Source organism: Mesoplodon bidens (assembly GCF_964165515.1).
Source record: "Mesoplodon bidens genome assembly, chromosome: 12".
Taxonomy (NCBI): Eukaryota; Metazoa; Chordata; class Mammalia; order Artiodactyla; family Ziphiidae; genus Mesoplodon; species Mesoplodon bidens.
Genome location: NC_138168.1, coordinates 46,015,262 through 46,028,682, shown reverse-complemented (window position 1 = coordinate 46,028,682; position 13,421 = coordinate 46,015,262). Strand labels below are relative to the sequence as shown.

At 36.4% G+C, this 13,421-nt stretch overlaps 1 protein-coding gene across 7 annotated transcripts in view; it reads left to right on the top strand.

Annotated features, from left to right (window-relative positions):
* Positions 1-13,421, top strand: part of REV3L (REV3 like, DNA directed polymerase zeta catalytic subunit) — a 247,878-nt gene that overhangs the window by 143,948 nt on the left and 90,509 nt on the right. For all 7 annotated transcript variants that reach the window (XM_081251232.1, XM_081251233.1, XM_081251234.1 and 4 more), the window contains 2 exons: positions 4,568-4,687; positions 7,412-7,649. In XM_081251232.1, the coding sequence (XP_081107358.1) occupies positions 4,568-4,687; positions 7,412-7,649 (358 nt within the window). The remainder of the gene's footprint in view (positions 1-4,567; positions 4,688-7,411; positions 7,650-13,421) is intronic.

Sequence of the window (13,421 nt, the reverse complement as noted above, 5' to 3'; positions counted from 1 at the left end):
AATCTTGTCTATTTTGTTATTAGTTTGAGAACCAGCTTTTGTTTTCACTTATCTCATTTTTTTTGTTGTTTTGGGATGACCTATTTTCTGTGGTTTTTTTTGTTCTTTCATTTTGACTAAACACTATTAGGCTAGCTATGTGTGTTAAAATATTTCTAGGATGTGTTAAAAATATTTCTTCCTGAAGCTTCTAACTCTCTTTTAAAAACTTGAAAAACAGTTTTAAGTCTGAATATCAGAAGCAGAAAAATAGAACCGTTTCCAATTAGCTTTCTTATAACTGCTTGCCATATTTTGCTATATAGTCTTTTTTTTAAGATTATTGGGTTTTTTAATTAATTTATTTATTTTTAGCTGCATTGGGTCTTTGTTGCTGCACGCGGGCTTTCTCTAGTTGTGTCAAGTGGGGGCTACTCTTCGTTGCGGTGCGCGGGCTTCTTATTGCGGTGGCTTCTCTTATTGCGGGGCACGGGCTCTAGGCGCGCGGGCTTCAGTAGTTGTGGCACGTGGGCTCAGTAGTTGTGGCTTGTGGGTTCTAGAGCACAGCTCAGTAGTTGTGGCACATGGGCTTAGTTGTTCCGTGGCATGTGGTATCTTCCCAGACCAGGGCTCAAACCCATGTCCTCTGCATTGGCAGGCGGATTCTTCACCACTGCGCCACCAGGGAAGTCCTACGTAGTCTTCTTTTCCCCTACTATTATGTGCTTTTTATTCTCCCTCTCCCTTTGATTAGATTATGAGATTCATTTTATCTTCTAAAAATTATTTAATCCCTCTGTACATTAGACCTTCTATAAAAATCACATGGCAAAAGACTTACATTTTAAAATCATGAATTAAAAGATATGGAGAAATATAAAGTTAATGTAAAATGAATTATTTGAAAATTTTAAACTATAGAGAATTTTATTATTCAAATCGGACAACTTGTCTTTTCTGTTCGTTTTATAAATTTTATTTTATTTTTTGTAAGTGGTAAAATTTTTATATTGAGAAAAAATTTTTTTGAAGTATTGTTGATTCACTGTTGTGTTCAATTTCTGCTGTACAGCAAAGTGACTCCATTATACATATATATATATATTCTTTTTTCATATTCTTTTCCATTATGTTTTATTACAGGATATTGAATATAGTTCCCTGTGCCATATAGTTGGACCTTGTTGTTTATCTATCCTATATATAATAGTTTGCATCTGCTAATCCCAAACTCTCAGTCCTTCCCTTCTCCACTCCCCTCCCCTTTGGCAACCACAAGTCTCTGTGAGTCTGTTTCTATTTCGTAGAGAAGTTCATTTGTGTCATATTTTAGATTCCACATATAAGTGATAACATATGGTATTTGTCTTTCTCTTTCTGACTTTGCTCAGTATGGTAATCTCTGTGTCCATCCATGTTGCTGAAAATGGCCTTATTTCATTCTTTTTAATGGCTGAGTAATATTCCATTGTATAAATATACCACATCTTCTTTATCCATTCATCTATCAGTGGATATTTAGGTTGTTTCCATGTCTTGTCTGTTGTGAATAGTGCTTCTATGAACATAGGGGTGCATGTATCTTTTTGAACTATAGTTTTGTCTGGGTGTATGCCCAAGAATGGCATTGCTGGATCATAGGGCAACTCTGTTTTTAGTTTTTTGAGGACCTTCACACTGTTCTCTATAGTGGCTGTACCAACTTACATTCCCACCAACAGTGTAGGAGGGTTCCCTTTTCTACGCACCCTCTCCAGCATTTGTTATTTGTAGTCTCTTTAATGATGGCCATTCTCACTGGTGTGAGGTTATACCTCATTGTAGTTTTGATTTGCATTTCTCTAATAATTAGCAATGATGAGCATCTTTCATGTGCCTAATGGCCATCTATATGTATTCTTTGGAGAAATGTCTGTTTAGGTCTTCTGCCCATTTTTCAATTGGGATGTTTGTTTTTTTGTTATTGAATTGTAGGAGTTGTTTATATATTTTGGAAATTAAGCCCTTGTTGGTCGCATGATTTGCCAATATTTTCTCCCATTTTGTGGGTTTGTTTATGGTTTCCTTTGCTGTGCAAAAGCTTATACATTTGATTAGGACTCATTTGTTTATTTTTGTTTTTATTTCTATTGCCTTGGGAGGCTGTCCTACTAAAACATTGGTACAGTTTATGTCAGAGAATGTTTTACCTATGTTCTCTTCTAGGATTTTTATGATGTCTTATATTTAAGCCTTTAAGCCATTTTGAGTTTATTTTTGTGCATGGTATGAGGGTGTGTTCTAGTTTCATTGATTTACATGCAGCTATCCAACTTTCCCAACACCACTTGCTGAAGAGACTGTCTTTTCCCCATTGTATATTCTTGCCTCCTTTGTTGAAGATTAATTGTCAGTACATGTGTGGGTTTATTTCTGGGCTCTCTATTCTGTTCCATTGATCTATATGTCTGTTTTTGTGCCAATACTATGCTGTTTTGATTACTGTAGTTTTGTAGTATTGTCAGAAGTCTGGAAGGGTTATGCCTCCTGCTTTGTTCTTTTTCCTCAGGATTGTTTTGGCAATTCTGGGTCTCTTATGATTACATATAAATTTTAGGAATATTTATTCTAGTTCTGTGAAAAACGTCATGGGTATTTTGATGGGTATTGCCTTAAATCTGTATATTGCTTTGGGTAGTATAGCCATTTTAACAATATTAATTTTTCCAATCCAGGAGCATGGGATATCTTTCCATTTCTTCGAGTCATCTTCAGTTTCCTCTATTAATGTTTTGTATCAATAGTTCTCAGCATATAAGTCTTTCACCTCCTTGGTGAGGCTTATTCCTAAGTATTTTAATTTTTTTTGATGTGATTTTAAAAGGGATTGTTTGTTTACATTCCCTTTCCGGTATTTCATTGTTAGTGTAAAGAAATGCAACCAATTTCTGTATGTTAATCTTGTCTCCTGCTACCTTGTATTCATTTATCAGTTCTAGTAGTTTTTGTGTGGAGTCTTTAGGGTTTTTTATATATACTATCATGTCATCTGCATATAATGACAATTTTACCTCTTCCCTACCAATTTGAATACCTTTTATTTCTTTTTCTTTTATGATTGCTGTTGCTAGGGCTTCCAATACTATGTTGAATAGAAATGTTGAGAGTGGGCATCCTTGTCTTGTTCCAGATTTTAGCAGGAAGGCTTTCAGCTTTTCATCATTGAGTATTATATTGGCTGTAGGTTTGTCATAAATAGCTTTTGTTGTGTTGAGGTATGTTCCCTCTATACCCACTTTTGTAAGGGTTTTTATCATGAATGGATGTTGAATTTTATCAGATACTTTTTCTGCATCTATTGAGATGATTATGTTGTTTTGTCTTTTCTTTTGTTGATGTGGTATATCACATTGATTGATTTGCATATGTCGAACCATCCTTTTGACCTTGGGATGAATCCAACTTGGTCATGGTGTATGATCTTTTTTACGTGTTGTTGGATGCAGTTTGCTAATATTTTATTGAGAATTTTTACATCCATATTAATCAAAGATATTGGCCTGTAATTTTCTTTATTGGGTACTGTCTTTGTCTGTCTTTGATACCTCTGGTATCAGGGTGATGGTGGCTTCATAGAATGTCTTTGGAAGTATTCCTTCCTCTTCAATCTTTTGGAAGAGTTTGAGAACAATTGGTATAAGTTCTTCTTTGTGCATTTGGTAGAATTCACCTGTGAAACATCTGGTTCTGGACTTTTGTTTGCAGAGAGTTTTTTTTATTACAGATTCTGTTTCACTTCTAGTGATCAGATGATCTGTTCAAGTTATCTATTTCTTCTTGTTTCAGTTTTGGAGGGCTGTATGTTTCTAGAAGGTTGTCCATTTCTTCTAGGTTGTGTAATTGTTCATAGTGTTGTCTTATGGTTTTTTGTATTTCTGCAGTATCAGTTGTGATTTCTCCTCTTTGATTTCTTATTTTGTTTATTTGGGTCTTCTCTCTTTTTTCTTGCTAAGCCTGGCCAGAGGTTTGTCTATTTTGTTTACGCTTTCAAAGAATCAGCTCTTGGTTTTATTTATTTTTTTCTATTTTTTTAAATCTCTTTTATTTATTTCCTCTCTGATCTTTATTATCTCCTTCCTTCTGCTGACTTTAGGTTTTGTTTGTTCTTCTTTTTCTAATTCTTCTAGGTGATGTGTTAGATTGTTTATTTCAGCTTTTTCTTTTTTCTTAAAGAAGGCCTGTATCACTATGAACTTCCCTCTAAGAACTCGTTTTACAAATTTTAATGTACATTGATTTTTATCAGAGTAATATAACTGTCTGTACATACTAGGTAGGATTTAGAGGCTATAGAGATTGTAAATATTTAGTGATTCACAGTTTCAGGGTTTTTTGTTTTTGTTTTTTTTAATTACTCTGTGTGACTGGTTAGATATTCCTGTGGCTTTCATTAAGTTTTATTATGGTTTTATTTAGCATATGTCAACAACACTTCAAAATTTTAAATAGGTTTACATTGTAATGTTTCCTAATTTACACAAATTCTAAACAGTAAATTTCAGATTTAGGTCATTTACTTTAATGTTTTTGTATTCTTTGTCCTCTTAAGGTCATATTAGACGCAAAGTGGAGGAAGCTCTTATTAATGAAGAAGCAATTTTGAACCTCATGGAAAACAGTCAGACTTTTCAGCCTTTGACCCAAAGACTGAGTGAGTCACCAGCTTTCTGTAAGTAACAGTGTGCCATAAATTTTCAGTGTCTTATATCAACAAAAGTGCGTATGTCAGGCGGTATGTTTTTCTTTGATTTGAAGAGGTTAATATTGCATGTTTGATAAATTCTTACTCAGTATAAAAATGAAATCTTGCATTGCGAGATGTAGTAGCTTCTTTTTTGTTTTCTACACAGCTTTTTCTGAAAAATAGTTGTGAAAGAAAATAATTCTTTTTTTTTTTTTTTTAACTTGACTTTGTTTGGAAGAGAACCATATTGCTTTAAGGGGAAATATGCTTATTTTGAATTAAAATTCTCCAAAGTTAAGAACATTAGTAAAATGCCATAATTGATTCTTTCTTGGTAAGTATCAGGAATTTCTCTGGACAATTCCTTTCGAGCTGTTAATTTTTGACTAGCATGTAGAACATGACAGTTATTTCTGAGTATCTTTGCATCTCCATAAATACATTTTCATTAATATGGTAAACCATTTGCTAGATTTCATTTCAATAATTTAGTCTAAATTGCTGACATTTTTCAGAAATTTATTTAGATTTTCATTGCAAAAAGTGAGATATCATTGAACTTCATGCCTCTTGCTTTGCTTGGTATAGTGATTTATGTTTCTTGCTCACTTTCTGTTTTTCCATTCTTACTTTATCAAATGAGGTATAGCATCAAATGTTATCCTACCTCTCTACAGTGTCCTCTCTCTGTTATTTACATTTTCATTTGAGTGGAAGATTAATTGAATGACTAGGGACAGTACCAAAATTATTGTACACAGTCATATTTCAAGAACATTTTCTATGGCGGTAGGTAGCTTTTTTCTTTTTTAAATGAATGACATGACATATGTAGAAAGAAGTGATCCAAAGACCACATTTAAAAATTAATTTGAAGTTTATAATCTAAAATGTTTTATTTCTCTAAGTAAATATATATGTATATACCTAAATTATATTTTAGTTATAAAAAAACAAAGAAATTGAAAAAGAGAAGGAGAGACATATCCTTATTTCATTATATTAGGCAAATATAATGTATCACCAGCTGATATAATTCCACCTTGCATAACGTTACAAAAAATGCAGTCTCAGTGTTAGAGATCTGAGAGTCAAATATCTATAAATCATTTGCCAATGTTAACCATTTTTAAAGTATGAGGCAGGAAAAATTAACTACAATTCTAGGTTTAAGAAATGGATTTTTGCCAAAATGGCTCTTATAAGCAAATATCTTCAATTTTGCCTTACAGTTGGTAGCCTTACAGTTGGTAGCATGATTGAACCAGTTTGTTTAATGTCAACAAAGAAAACCTGAAACTTAATAGTATAGTAAATGGGGAATATATTATCTCATTTTACAGAGAAAAAGGTTGTGTACTAGATTAGAACAAACCTCTATCTTCATGATCTTTTTTTTTAAAATAATAGCTTTCATTGGGATATAATTCACATATTGTAAAACTCACCTTCTAACATGTACAGTTCAGTGGTTTTTAGCATTTCAAGTACTTATGCAACCATTTCCACTATCTAATTCCAGGACTTTTTTTTTTTTCCCCAGGACATTTTTATCACCCTAAAAAGAAACCCAATACCCATTTGTAGTCACTTCCCATTTTTCCTTCCTCTCAGCCTCTGGCAACCTCTAATCTATTTTCTCTTTTGCTGATTTACCTATTTTCATCATTTCATATAAACAGAATTATATAACCTTTTGTTTCTGTATTCTTTCACTTAGCATAATGTTTTCAAGATTCATTCATGTTGAGGTATATATCAGTATTGCATTCCTTTTTACTATTGAATAATGTTGCACCATATGGATATATACCATATTTCATTTTTCTATCTTTCAGTTGATGGATATTTGGGTTGTTTCCACTTTTTTGGCCATTGGGGTAATGCAGCTGTGATTATTCATGTATAGGTTTTCATGTGGACATATGTTTTCACTTCTCTTGGATACATACCTAGGAATGGAATTACTGGTTCCTCTGGTAACTCTGTGTTTAACATTTTGAGGAACTGCCAAACTTTTTTTCCCAAAAGCAACTGCACCATTGTACAATTCGACCAGCAGTGTATGAGGGCTCCAATTTCTTCACATCTTGTCAACACTTGTTATTATCTGTCTTTGATTTTAGCAACCCTAGTGCATATGATGGTGATATTTCAGTGGTGGTCTTCAAGGTTTTTAAGTAATGTTATTAATCACTTTTAAAGCTCTCTTGTGTTTTGCAACTACAGGTTTTGTTTGACTGTCCTGTGAGCTAAATACAGCTTAAGAGAAGGATAAGGTGTTCACATTATCATTTTTAAGCACTTCCTTAGCATTAATTCATATATTTATTATATATTTTATATTTAGTTTGATCACTTGTGATTATATTTGGTTTAGTGCTCCTCAACCTTGCTTGTGCAGTAAGAGATTGAGCAGCTTGTTAACATGCAAATTCCTGGGCCCTACCTCAGAAATTCTAATTCAGTAGGTGTGAGATGGTGTCTGGGAATTTTCTTTTTAAGGACACAAAATCATTTGTAATGCAGGTGGTCCAAAGATTACACTTTAATGGAAGAACTACATCAATACATAAATCTTTGTACCAGCTGTATCCTTTCAGCATGTGCCAGCATCTGTGGTTCTTGTTTTATATATAATTGATCTGAATTATTGAATTATTTAGAAAATTTAAGTTGTTTGTTGGTGATGCTTCACTTGTTTTATAGTGGACAGTAGTCCTGATGAGGCTCTGGTACATCTTCTTGCTGGTTTGGAAAATGACGGATATCAGGGGGGAAGAAATAGGATGCCATCATCATGTCGTTCCTTTGGAAACAGTAAAAATCCTCAAAATAGTGATGATGAAGAAAATGAACCACAGATTGAAAAAGAAGAAATGGAACTTAGTTTAGTAATGTCTCAGAGATGGGACAGCAATATTGAAGAACATTGTGCCAAAAAGAGGTAACTTTTTAGTTATTTCAGTTGCTTTAATAACTTCCTTTGGTCATTGTCATTGTTCTTTAATCAGAAATTATTTCTTACTATTACTCATAATAAAAAATACCTAATAAACTAAATTGACTTCTTTGAAATCTATTTTAAATAGTGTGTAAACTTTATATTCCAAGCAAAATAAAATTTCGGTACATTTAAAAAGATTAAACCTAACTTTATTTTTTTCTATTATTAACAAGATATAATTGATATACACAACAGTATGAATTTTCAGTGTACAGCATAATGGTTTGATTTGCATATATTATGAAATAATTACTACAACAGGTTTAGTTAACATCCATCATCTCATATAATTACGATAAAAAGAAATGGGGGAAATTTTTGTCTCCTTGTAATGAGAACTTTCATATATATCATACATACAGCATATATATACATACGTACATATGTATCATATAGCAGTGGTAACTGTAGTCACCGTGTTGTACATTATATCCCTAGTACTTATTTGTCTTATAACAAAGTTTGTGTCTTTTCATTACCTTGCTCCAATTTGTGCTCTCCTCATAAACCTAACTTAGAAATCATCTGTCTATATACACAGTAGTAATATGTGGGTCATAAATGGGGCAAAATAGAAATGCCTCCTTATCTCAGAACTTGAGGAAAAAAGAATGCCTTTTGAGAGTTAGACTCTTATGGGTCAGAGCAACAAATATAGAGTCAGCTTGAAGACAAGGAATCACTTCTAGGTCTGATTAGATCGAAGGAGTTAAATTTTTTTTTTTTTTTTTTTTTTTTTGCGGTACGCGGGCCTCTCACTGCTGTGGCCTCTCCCGTTGCGGAGCACAGGCTCCAGACGCGCAGGCTCAGCGGCCATGGCTCATGGGCCTAGCCACTCTGCGGCATGTGGGATCTTCCTGGACCGGGGCACGAACCCATGTCCCCTGCATTTGGCAGGCAGACTCTCAACCACTGCGCCACCGGGGAAGCCCCAAGGAGTTAAATATTAATGAATGAATGAATGTCAGAAGCAGTAACTGATACTTTGTTCCATTTCTCAAAGAAAATGAGTAAGATGGCAGTGTGGTTTTCTTTTTGTTCTTTTTTTTGTTTCCTTCTTTTTATATTTTAACCTTTTTTTTAAAGTATAGTTAATTTACAATGTTGTGTTAGTTTCAGGTGTATAGCAGAGTGATTCAGTTTTTTATATATATATGCTTTTTCAGATTATTTTCCATTATAGATTATTATAAGATATTGAATATAGTTCCCTGTGCTATACAGTAGGCCCTTATTGTTTATCTATTTTACATAAAGTAGTACATATATGTTAATCCCAAATTCCTAATTTATCTCCCCTCCCCCCCACTGTCCCCTTCGGTAACCATAAGTTTGTTTTCTATGTCTGTGAGTCTTTCTGTTTTGTAAATAAATTCATTTGTATCATATTTTTAAAAATACTTATTGGGCTTCCCTGGTGGCGCAGTGGTTGAGAGTCCGCCTGCCGATGCAGGGGACACGGGTTCGTGCCCCAGTTCGGGAAGATCCCACGTGCCGCGGAGTGGCTGGGTCCGTGAGCCATGGCCGCTGAGCCTGCGCGTCTGGAGCCTGTGCTCCGCAGCGGGAGAGGCCACAGCAGTCAGAGGCCCGCGTACCGCAAAAAAGAAAAAAAAAAAAAAAAAACTTATTTATTTATTTTGGCTGTGCTGGGTGTTAGTTGCAGCACGCAGGATCTTTGTTGTGGCATGCAGGATCTTTAGTTGCAGCATGCGGGGTCTTAGTTGTGGCATGCAGAGTTCTCAGTTATGGCATGCAGGATCTAGCTCCCTGACCAGGGATCAAAGCTGGGCCCCCTGCATTTGGAGTGTGGCGTCTTACCCACTGGACCACCAGGGAAGTCCCCATTTGTATCATATTTTAGATTCCACATATAAGTGATATTATATGATATTTGTCTTTCTCTGTCTGACTTAGTCCATCCATGCTGCTGCAGATGGCATTATTTCATTCTTTTTTATGGGTGAGTAATATTCATATATATGTATACACGTGTGTGTGTATATATATATCCCACATCTTCTTTCTCCATTCATCTGTCGATTGACACTTAGGTGGCTTCAGTGTCTTGGCTATTCTGAATAGTGCTGCTGTGAACATTGGGGTGCATGTATCTTTTTGAAGTAGAGTTTTCTCCAGATATATGTCCAGGAGTGGGATTGCAGAATCATATGGTAGCTCTATTTTTAGTATTTTAAACCACCTCCATACTGTTATCCATAGTGACTGCACCAATCTACATTCCCACCAACAGTGTAGGAGGGTTCCTTTTTCTCCACACCCTCTTCAGCATTTGTTATTCACAGACTTTTTATTTTCTTTTGCGGTACGTGGGCCTCTCAGTGTTGCAGCCTCTCCTGTTGCAGAGCATAGGCTCCGGACGCGCAGGCTCAGCGGCCATGGCTCATGGGCCCAGCCGCTCCGCGGCATGTGGAATCCTCCTGGACCAGGGCACAAACCCGTGTCCTCTGCATCGGCAGGCGGACCCTCAACCACTGCGCCACCAGGGAAACCCTGCAGACTTTTTAATGATGGAAGTTCTGACTGCTGTGAAGTGATACCTCATTGTAGTTTCGATTTGGATTTCTCTAGCAATTAGTGATATTGAGCATCTTTTCATGTGCCTGTTGGCCATCTGTATGTCTTCTTTGGAGAAATGTCTGTTGAGGTCTTCTGCCGATTGTTTGATTGGATTGTTTGGTTTTTTAAATTTCTTTTAAAATGTTTATTCCTTTTATTTTATTTTAAATTTATTTATTTATGGCTGTGTTGGGTCCTCGTTGCTGCGCATGGGCTTCCTCTAGTTGCGGTGAGTGAGGGCTACTGTTTGTTTTGGTGCGTAGGCTTCTCATTGTGGTGGCTTTTCTTGTTGCAGAGCACGGGCTCTAGACGCGCAGTCTTCAGTAGTTGTAGCTCGCGGGCTCTAGAATGCAGGCTCAGTAGTTGTGGTGTGGGCTTAGTTGCTCCATGGCATGTGGGATGTGCTTGAACCTGTGTCCCCTGCATTGGCCGGCAGATTCTTTTTTTTTTTTTTTTTTTTTTTTTTGTGCGGTACGCGGGCCTCTCACCGCTGTGGCCTCTCCCGTTGCGGAGCACAGGCTCCGGACGCGCAGGCTCAGCAGCCATGGCTCACGGGCCCAGCCGCTCCGCGGCATATGGGATCCTCCCGGACCAGGGCATGAACCCGCATCCCCTGCATCGGCAGGCGGACTCTCAACCACTGCACCACCAGGGAGGCCCTACCGGCAGATTCTTAACCCCCTGCACCAGCAGGGAAGCCCTGTTTTTTGGTTTTTTTTTTTTTTTTTTTTTTATATTAAGCTGCGTGAGCTGTTTGTATATTTTGGAAATTAGCCCTTTTTGGTCACATCATTTGCAGATATTTTCTCCCATTCCGTAGGTGGTCTTTTCATTTTGTTTGTGGTTTCCTTTGCTGTGCAAAAGCTTTTAAGTTTAGTTAGGCCCCATTTGTTTATTTTTGTTTTTATTTCCATTACTCTAGGAGATGGATCCAAAAAATTTTGCTGCAATTTATGTCAAAGACTGTGCTGTCTGTGTTTTCCTCTAGGAGTTTTATAGTATCCAGTCTCACATTCAGGTCTTTGATCCATTTTGAGTTTATTTTTGTAAATGGTGTAGAGAATGTTCTAATTTCATTCTTTTGCGTGTAGCTGTCCAGTTTTCCCAGCACCACTTGTTGAAGAGACTGTCTTTTTCTCTGTTGTATATTCTTTTTTTTTTTTTGCGGTACGCGGGCCTCTCACTGTTGTGGCCTCTCCCATTGCGGAGCACAGTCTCTGGACGCGCAGGCTCAGCGGCCATGGCTTATGGGCCCAGCTGCTCCGCAGCATGTGGGATCTTCCTGGACCGGGGCACGAACCCGTGTCCCCTGCATCGGCAGGCGGACTCTCAACCACTGCGCCACCAGGGAAGCCCTGTAATTTTCTTTTTATGTGATATCTTTGTCTGGTTTTTGTATCGGGGATGGTGGCCTCATAGAACGAGTGTGAAAGCATTCCTTCCTCTGCAGTTTTTTGGAGTAGTTTCAGAAGGGTGGGTGTTAACTCTTCTCTAAATATTAGGTAGAATTCACCAGTGAAGCCATCTGGTCCTGGACTTTTGTTTCTTGGGAGTTTTTAAATTACTGACTCAATTTCAATACTGGTAATTGGTCTGCTCATATTTTCTGTTTCCATTTCTTTTTTTAAAAAATATTTATTTATTTATTTAGCTGCATCAAGTCTTAGTTGCTGCATGCGGGATCTAGTTCCATCACCAGGGATTGAACCTGGGCTCCCTGCGTTGGGAGTGTGGAGTCCCAGCCACTGGACCACCAGGGAAGTCTTTCCATTTCTTTTAAGTTGTCCCTTTTATTGGCGTGTAGTTTCTTGTTGTAGTCTCTTATGATCCTTTGTATTTCTGTGGTGTCAGTTGTACCTTCTCCTTTTTCATTTGTGATTTTATTGATTTGGGCCCTCTCCCTTTTTCTCTTGATGAATCTGGCTGAAGGTTTATCGATTTTGTTTATCTTCTCAAATAACCAGCTTCTTAGTTTCATTGATCTTTTCTATTGTTTTTTTAGTTTCTATTTCCTTTACTTCTGCTCTGATCCTTATGATTTCTTTCCCTCTACTAACTTTGGGTTTTGTTTGTTCTTCTTTCTCTAGTTAATTTAGGTGGAAGATTTGGTTGTTTATTTGAGATTTTTCTTGTTTCCTGGGGCAAGCTTGTATCGTTATCGTTATAAACTTCTATCTTAGAACTGCTTTTGCTGCATCCCATAAGTTTTGGATCGTAGTATTTGCATTTGACTCTAGATATTTTTAGATTTCCTCTTTGACTTATTCAGTGATTCATTAGTTGTTTAGTAGCATATTTTTTTGCCTCTGTATGTTTGTGGTTTTTGCAGTTTTTTTCTTGTAGTTGATTTCTAGCCTCATAGTGTCGTGGTTGGGAAAGATGCTGGATATGATTTCAGTTTTCTCAGATTTACCGAGGCTTGCTTTGTGGTCCATTATGTGATATATCCTTGAAAATGTTCTATGTGCATTTGAGAAGAATGTATATTGTTGCTTTTGGATGGAGTGCCCTATGTATATCAATTAAGTCCATCTGGTCTAATATGTCATTTAAGGCCTGTGTTTCCTTACTGGTTTTCTGTCTGGATGATCTGTCCATTGATGAAAGTGGGGTGTTAAAGTCCCCCACTATTATTTCTGTTCCTGTCCATTTCTCCTTTTATGCCTGTTAACATTTGCTTTATATTTTGAGGTGCTCCTATGTTGGGTGCATATATATTGGTAATTGTTGTATCTTCTTGGATTGATCCTTTGATCATTATGTAGTGTCCTTCTTTGTCTCTTATAACATCTTTATTTTAAAGTCTATTTTGTCTGATACAAGTATTGTGACTCTGGCTTTCCTCTGATTTCCGTTTGTGTGGAATACCTTTTTCCATACCCTCACTTTCAGTCTGTATGTGTCTCTGGATCTGAAGTGAGTCTCTTGTAGGCATCATATATACAGGTCCTGTTTTTGTATCCATTCAGCCAGTCTGTGTCTTTGGTTAGAGCATTTAGTCCGCTTTCATTTAAGTTATTCATTGATATATATGTTCTGATTGCCATTTTGTTAATTGTTTTGGATTTGTTTTTGTAGGCCTTTTTTTCCCCTTTCTTTTGTTCTCTTGTGATTTGATGACTCTCTTTAGTGTTA